This window comes from Herpailurus yagouaroundi, unplaced genomic scaffold (genome assembly GCF_014898765.1).
Source record: "Herpailurus yagouaroundi ecotype Mexico unplaced genomic scaffold, PumYag 207, whole genome shotgun sequence".
Taxonomy (NCBI): Eukaryota; Metazoa; Chordata; class Mammalia; order Carnivora; family Felidae; genus Herpailurus; species Herpailurus yagouaroundi.
The window spans coordinates 312,793-320,214 of NW_024412438.1; the positions used below are offsets into that span (position 1 = coordinate 312,793).

A 7,422-nucleotide genomic window follows, 5' to 3' on the forward strand; every position below is an offset into this window, starting at 1 on the left:
CGCGGGCTCCCGGGCTCGCGGGCTCGCGCCTGCTGGCTGCGGGGCCTGCAGGGACGCGCCGCGTTCTTGGGCAAGGTCGGGCGCCCGACTTCTTTCGGGACCTGGTCGTTCTCCCCTTTGTGTCCAGACGTAGCAGGGGCTCTTGCTGGGCCCTGCTGGCCCGAGCGTGCACGCCACAACATCCCGTCCGCGTTTCCGTGTCGCATCCCCTAATGCTCAGGAAATGCTTCCGGATGTCCAACTAAGATTTGAATAAGCGGCCTGACCCCGTTGCTGGGTGTCCTCCGAGGCTGCCCCTGGCTGACAGCTGTGGGCGATAGAGACGCCTCCTGTGCCCTGCCGTCTCTTCCATCGCCTCCTCCTGCAGTCAGCGCAGCAAGCCTCGGAGGGGCACTTCCTCCGTAGGTTTGAGGATGGACAGGTAGGTGGTCCCGAAACCCTGGTCCTACTTCCCCTTAGGGACTGGGATCTTCTCGCTGCGCTGCTTCCTCCGGACACTTTCGCTTTCGGTTCTTCTTTTTTTTTTTCTTCGCCCTTTGTTTTTGTTTGTTTGGTTGGTTGGTTTTTTTCCTTCTCTTTTCGGTCAATACTTTCCTTCGATGCGGGCTTTTCAATCATCCGCTGAAGATTTCCCTTGGATAGGAGAGGTTTGGGGGACCTTTGACCAAAAAGCTTACCCTCTCGTGCGGGGATCGTTTTGTCGTTTTGTACGTGTAGCTGTATCTTTCTGGAGACATTTGTCTTCTCCGCTCTTTGTGTTTCCTGCCCTCCGGCCGGGTGTCAGGGTCCTAAGGCGGGCACCTTGCAAATGAGTTCCTTTTCCATTGTCTCTCCTTCCCGAACCTTGAGCCTGGAGTGTTTTTTTTTTTTGTTTTTTTTTTTTTTTTTTTTCCCCTCTTCTTGCTGGGATTCAGTTGATTTGGAGTTGTCATGGCAACATTTTAGCAACCGTGTTGTTCCACGGGAAGGCTTGGTGAAGAAAATAGAAGGGGCTTGTAGAGGACACACTTGGACTCTAGGGTCTTTAACAGATGACACAAATCTGGACACCCCAAAACAAGAGCCCAAGGGGCTAAGCAGAATGAGGCCCAGGGGCCACGGATGTTCTTTATGGTTCAGGGAGGTGTGCCAATAGCAGTGGGTTTCAGGTGTCCCCTTCCTAGATTTGAAAACAGAAATTTCTTGGTACGGTATGTGGCTGCGAAGCGGGAAGAAGCACCAGTGCCCACATGACTTGGAGTGATGGTGGAGGGCCGAGGAGCACTATTTGTAGAGTTACTTTTTCAAATACTGTAGCCCACCTCTCAGCATCAGAACGGAGGAAACTGTCCCCTGTAGATGACTGCACTTCGTTCCTGGCTGAGTCTTCATGGAGCCTGGCTTCTTGAAACAGGCTGTTCAGGGGCGCCTGGGTGGTGCAGTCGGTTAAGCGTCCCGACTTCAGCCAGGTCACGATCTCGCGGTCCGTGAGTTCGAGCCCCGCGTCGGGCTCTGGGCTGATGGCTCAGAGCCTGGAGCCTGTTTCCGATGCTGTGTCTCCCTCTCTCTCTCTGCCCCTCCCCTGTTCATGCTCTGTCTCTCTCTGTCCCAAAAATAAATAAACGTTGAAAAAAAAAAAAAAAAAAGAAACAGGCTGTTCAGTTTCTTGGCCTCACCGCAAACTCCCTGATTTCTACCAGGACTTAACACTCTGGCCTGTGAGGCGGGAGATACAAAGGCTTCCAAAGAAGGACCAGTTCCTTGGATGTGCCCCCTTACAGAGAGATGAAGGGGTGAGTGAAGAAGAGGTAGGGTCTGGGGCGGGAGGTGGGAGGCCGGGGAGGACGCAGAACGGCTGAGAGCACTGGCTCTGGAGTCAGGCAGACCTAGATTCCGGTTTCAGCTCCGTCACCTACTAGTGTTGTGATCTGGCTCCCCATCTACAAAACGCAAGTGACGCTGCTTAGCTCATCGTGCTGTTCTTGGTATGAGCTAAAATAACGCGTGTTCAGTGCTGAGTTCGGTGCTATGCACACACAATAAACACTCAGTAAATACCAGTTAGATTGTTATTCTAACCTAACCCGGCATCTGTTGGGAAGGCCATGGGAGTTTGGGAGCCACATGGAACTGGGTCAGTGAGCTTTTTATTCACTTCCTGCCTTATTCCCCCACCCCCCCCACCCCCATCACAAACAGGCAGCAGAAAACAGCTGAAGCGGAAGAGGGGACAGTGCAGATTCAGGAAGGTGAGTGGTAGAAACAGACCTGAGACCCAGAGCCCATCGTGGCCCCTCCCCGCCCCCCCCCCCCCCCCACCGCGGGCGCACCTCCCGTGCACCCTTGTCCTTCGTGGAACAGAGGGAGAAAGTCCATACCTCGCAGAGTTTTCCTTCGCTCTTTTAATTCAGGAGCGGTGGCAACTGGGGAGGACCCCACCAGCGTGGCCATTGCCAGCATCCAGTCAGCTGCCACCTTCCCTGACCCCAACGTCAAGTACGTCTTCCGAACTGAGAATGGGGGCCAGGTAAGGGAGGGGGCCAGGGGCCTGCAGGTGTTACCTGGGGTTGGGGTTGAGGGAGGTAATCGAACCCTCAGGGGGAGACCTGGCTTGGAGGTGGGGGTGGGGCGAAGGTGTGGACCCCTGCGGGGTGGGGAGGGGCTTGGAGGATGAGGTTTGGAGTAGGGATTGGGGGTGGGGGGGGGCCCCGTGCTGAAACTTCTGGGGAAAGAGGGGAGAGTGGCTGAGTCTCTGTCTCTGACGCACTCTTGTTTTGGGGCATTATCTGAGAGAAGCTTTATGAGGGTCCTGGGGTCCCCAGCATTTACTTTCCTGCTCTCTCTCCCTCCCCACCGCTTCCCTTTCCTCCTGCTTCTAGGTGATGTACAGGGTGATTCAGGTGTCTGAGGGGCAGCTGGATGGCCAGACTGAGGGGACTGGCGCCATCAGTGGCTATCCTGCCACTCAGTCCATGACCCAGGTACCAGGGTACGGGCTGGGGAGGGGGCCCCAGAGCTCTGCGGAGGAAAATGAAGCTGAGCCCATGGGCTGGGGCTGGGGCTGGGGCTGGGGGCGGTGAGGCACCTGGGGCTGCTTTGTCCCAAGGTGCTAGGTTCTCCCTTTCTCGATATTTCTCCCTCCTTCCTCTCGGGGATAGGAGCTGTGCAGTGAGTAGTTCGGTGGGAAGTACCTGACTGTCGTTGAACTTTGTTCTCATGTTCCCTTTCCCAGGCGGTGATCCAGGGTGCATTCACCAGTGACGATACGGTTGACGCCGAGGGGACAGCTGCCGAGACGCACTACACTTACTTCCCCAGCACTGCCGTGGGCGATGGGGCCGCGGGTACCACCTCGGGGAGCGCGGCCGCGGTTGTCACGACGCAGGGCTCAGAGGCACTGCTGGGGCAGGCGACCCCTCCCGGCACCGGTGAGACGTGTGAGGGTGCGGCTGGAGGGACAAGGCTGGGGGCAGGGGGCCTTTCCTCATGACCCCTTAACGATCGCTAAGACCTGGGCAGGCAGTGAGTCTGGGGCTGCCCTTCCAGCAGGAGGAAGTATGTCCTTCTTAGAAGATCCTAGGGCCTTGGCCTCAGAGCTCGATGAGGTTCCTGGTCCCACGTCCTGACAGAACCGACCCCGCATCTTCACAGGCCAATTCTTTGTGATGATGTCGCCACAAGAAGTGTTGCAGGGAGGAAGCCAGCGCTCCATTGCCCCAAGGACTCACCCTTATTCCCCGTGAGTGACCCCTGGTTCTTCTCGGCTGCCGTGGTGTTCTTGATCCCCGCCAACTCCTGTGTCGTCCCCTAACCCCACCTCCAATCTTCTCTCTCGTCCTTCCCTTACCCTGGCCGCCCTGGGCTCTGTCGTCAGGAAGTCAGAAGCTCCGCGGACCACTCGGGATGAGAAACGCAGGGCTCAGCATAATGAAGGTGGGTACTGCTTGGTGGCATTGGGGACAGCGTGGTGTCTGAGCGAGAGAGCTTGGGGAGTTGGAAAGGGCTGGGGGTGGGGGGGGGGCGGTTCTCACAGAGTCACCTTGACCTCCACTCTGCCCCACAGTCGAGCGCCGCCGCCGAGACAAGATCAACAATTGGATTGTGCAGCTGTCCAAGATCATCCCAGACTGCTCCATGGAGAGCACCAAGTCTGGCCAGGTCACGGGAGGGCCCCGGGAGTGGGCCGGATGCCTGGGTTCTGTGTCCTGGTATCGTCTGCAGAAATGGTGGAGAGGGCACACGTGGCAGGAACCCGTGCTTCTCTCTCTCTGAGGTTCCCCGTGTCCTTGTGAAAGGTTACCCCACCGTCCTTAGGGGAAAACGGGGCCCAGGGGGCGTGTGTGCTTTAGGAAGGCCAGGCAGGGAGCACCTTAGTCCTCATTTTGTTGGCTGCTTCTTGCAGAGTAAAGGTGGGATTCTCTCCAAAGCCTGTGATTATATCCAGGAGCTTCGACAGAGTAACCACCGGTTGTCTGAGGAACTGCAAGGGCTTGACCAGCTGCAGCTGGACAATGATGTGCTTCGACAGCAGGTCAGACCCCTGTCCTCCGTACAGCCCTCCTCGACTCCAGGGCCCCTGAGCCAGTTTGGGACTCCCTCCTTTGGTTTCCATAGAGCGGGCCTCGTCCTCTTCCCCTCACTAGTGGATGCCTGAAGAAGGTCAGAAAAGTGCCAACTTTTCGACTTACCCTCCTCATCGCCTCCTTTCCGCGTCAGGTGGAAGATCTTAAAAACAAGAACCTGCTGCTTCGAGCTCAGTTGCGGCACCACGGAGTAGAGGTCGTCATTAAGAACGACAGCAACTAACTATGGGGACTCCGGGGCTTTGGGCCCTACAGCCCCTTTCTGAGAACTACAGATAGCCCAGGAGCAGCAGGCCAACCCCGTGCCCCTTTCCTTCACTGCCCACTTCTGGCGTGGGACCAGGGGGAGTCAGAAGGCGTGGCTTTGAACTGAGGCCCTGTGATCCGGCAGCCTGCAGTGGTGTGAAACACACGCGTGGGCGGGCGCGGACAGCCTTGCCCAGCCCAGCCCCTGGGCCCTTGTGCCCCTCTTGCGCATGCATGTGCTGTCTCCATGCTGGATACTGGACACCCAGAACCGGGGGTGGGGGGAGCTTGCCCCGTGCTCGCTTAGAGTGCCAGCAGAGGGTCCGCTAACGAGTGATGCTCTGGCCTGCCCCAGGACTCTGGCGCTCTCTTCCACTGGTTCTTCCTCACCCTGGAGCTCAGATGTGCACCTGAGGACTCTGGGGAACAGGCTTTAGCAAGAAGTGGGGAAAAGGATGCTTAGCAGTGGCCGCTGCCCCCAGGAAGAGGAGACTGGCCGGCAAGCATCTGAGGCCTATGCAGAAGTCTCTGGAGCCGGGGAGAACAACAGACAGGGGCCCACTTGGGGCCTTCCCCCTTGTGGGGACGGTTTTTCTTTTACTTTCTTTTCTTTTCTTTTTTTTTTTTTTTTTAAAGATAAAATGTTCAGAGCCACATTTCTCTCCTGGTTTTCCTTTTTGTGGGCCCCAGGGCGGAAGGGGGGGGGGGCACATTGCACTTTGCCCAGGAAGGGTTGGTCGGCCCAGGTTAGGGTGGGGTGCCACTCCCGTGTTCATGACTCTCAGTCCCGGTGCCTGGGCCAAGCCTGACCGTCCGCGCCGGGCAGTCGCAAGAATCTCGGGCCAGCGGGGGTATCAGCTGTACCGCGCGCGAACAGGTGCCGAGGGGGCAGATCGGGAGGCGGTGCCTTCGCTTCCGGTTCCGGTCCCGGCTCCGGGAGGCGGGGGAGATGCTGCGGGCACGGAGGGGGCGGCCCGGGGCCGCATTCCTGCAGCTCGCCGTCGCGGCGCGCGCCATGGCCGGAGGTACCTGCGGGGAGACGTGGGGCCTCGCCCCGACCCCCGGGAGCGCGCGGAGCCCCCGGGAGGAGGCGCGGCGGCGGGGGGCGCGGAGGTCCGCACGCTCCCGCTCCCGCTCCCGGGCTGGGGCGCCGCGCTCCGCTCCAGGCTCTCGTGCCTCCCTCCTCAGCGCCCACGGTCTCGCTCCCTGAACTGCGTTCGCTCCTGGCCTCGGGCCGGGCCCGGCTCATCGATGTGAGATCTCGGGAGGAGGCGGCAGCGGGGACCATCCCGGGGGCGCTCAACATCCCGGGTAGGGGGCCGAGGGGACGCCCGCGCGGGTGGCCTAGAGGCCGTGCAGGAGGGGCGTCTAGGGCGGCGTGGGGGAGGCACGGCTGCGGGGGTCCCGCCTTGCCTTAAGCCGCCCGCACCCACCCACCTCCCGACTTCCTGGAGAAGCGCCGGTGGGAGGCGGATCCTGGCAGCGCAACCGGCCCTTCCAGTTTGAGCGGATCGCAGGCGGCGAGGAAGGGGCGGACCCGCTGCTCCGCGCTTGACCTCCCCGAGGCCGGGCGCCCGCCCGCCCGCCGCTCCTCCTCGCCGCAGGGGAGGTGGCCCCCGTTCAGCTGTGTGCGGCCGCCTTCCTGCGCGGGCGGGCCTGCCCTGTCCTTGAGGTTGGGGTGTGGCGTGGTCACCGGGTGTGGTTTGGGGGCGCTCCGGAGACGCGCTCGGGCCGCAGGAGCCAGTCCTGCCGGGCCCGGTGTGAACCTGAGATCGCCAGCCGCCGGCTTCCCATTCTGTCCCCTCGACTCCTCCCAGTGTCTGAGCTGGAAAGTGCCCTGCAAATGGAGCCCGCCGCTTTCCAGGCTTTGTACTCCGCCGAGAAGCCGAAGCGGGACGATGAGAATCTCATCTTCTTCTGCCACATGGGCAAGCGGGGCTTGCAGGCCACGCAGCTGGCCCAGGGCCTTGGATACACAGGGTATGGGGGAGGTGTGCATCGCCGGCTGGGGGTGCCTGGGGACTGCCTCCCGGGCCTGTCCTTCCCTCACCCCCTCCCCCTTTTGTCTCCACAGGGCTCGCAACTACGCAGGGGCCTATAGAGAATGGTTCCAGAAAGAAGGTTAGGTAGAAGGTGGCTTACTGATGGTGGCCCCCTCTCCCTCCCCACCGCGGCCACCGTAACTGCGGGTGGTGGAGGGTCTGACTCCCCAGCTTGGGCACTGCTCACAGTTCTCTGCGCGCAAAAGCATCAAATAAAGACCGTTTACTCGAAGCATTGGAAGCACTTAGTTTGTCAGGTGCACTGCGAACACTCCCAATCTTAATCTAGACTTCACTTCAGCCCTGGGTCCTTCTCCAGCATCCTCTGTCCTCACCCCCCCCCCACCCCCCCCCCCAACCTCCCAACCCCCCGCAGTTTCCTGAGAGGATGATTCTCCCAGAACAACTGTTTTCAGCTCAGGATGCACATCAGAATCAATTGGTACCTAAAAAAAAAAAAAAGTGTGGGTCCCCTTCCAGATTTGGAATCTTGGGGGTGAGACCTGGGGAGTGGTGGTTTTATGAGCCCCCGAAGTGATTTTTTAAGTGTTGTTTAATATGGGGCTGGATCC

General features: G+C 59.8%; 2 protein-coding genes across 8 annotated transcripts in view; both read left to right on the top strand.

Annotated features, from left to right (window-relative positions):
* The window catches only part of USF1 (upstream transcription factor 1), a 6,208-nt gene extending 744 nt beyond the window's left edge, over positions 1-5,464 (top strand). The window contains exons 2-12 of one of the 6 annotated variants that reach the window (XM_040452415.1): positions 128-421; positions 1,680-1,772; positions 2,179-2,228; positions 2,391-2,506; positions 2,859-2,960; positions 3,212-3,407; positions 3,631-3,718; positions 3,854-3,912; positions 4,043-4,137; positions 4,382-4,510; positions 4,594-5,464. In XM_040452415.1, the coding sequence (XP_040308349.1) occupies positions 1,765-1,772; positions 2,179-2,228; positions 2,391-2,506; positions 2,859-2,960; positions 3,212-3,407; positions 3,631-3,718; positions 3,854-3,912; positions 4,043-4,137; positions 4,382-4,510; positions 4,594-4,785 (1,035 nt within the window). In that variant the 5' untranslated portion in view covers positions 128-421; positions 1,680-1,764 and the 3' untranslated portion in view covers positions 4,786-5,464. Of the gene's footprint in view, positions 1-6; positions 422-1,679; positions 1,773-2,178; positions 2,229-2,390; positions 2,507-2,858; positions 2,961-3,211; positions 3,408-3,630; positions 3,719-3,853; positions 3,913-4,042; positions 4,138-4,381; positions 4,511-4,593 lie in introns of those variants that run through there. The other 5 variants (XM_040452416.1, XM_040452413.1, XM_040452418.1 and 2 more) reach the window with 5 other exon arrangements.
* A 197-nt stretch (positions 5,465-5,661) lies between these two features.
* On the top strand, positions 5,662-7,082 carry TSTD1 (thiosulfate sulfurtransferase like domain containing 1). Of its 2 annotated transcripts, XM_040452422.1 has the most exons (5): positions 5,687-5,833; positions 5,997-6,119; positions 6,626-6,788; positions 6,883-6,991; positions 7,044-7,082. In XM_040452422.1, exons 1-4 carry the CDS (start codon positions 5,758-5,760, stop codon positions 6,932-6,934), a joined length of 414 nt encoding a protein of 137 aa, XP_040308356.1. In that variant the 5' UTR covers positions 5,687-5,757; the 3' UTR covers positions 6,935-6,991; positions 7,044-7,082. The 2 variants fall into 2 exon arrangements, with proteins under 2 accessions (XP_040308358.1, XP_040308356.1); XM_040452424.1 differs by lacking the exon at positions 5,997-6,119 and having other exon boundaries at positions 5,662-5,833.
* The last annotated feature ends 340 nt before the right edge of the window (positions 7,083-7,422 follow it).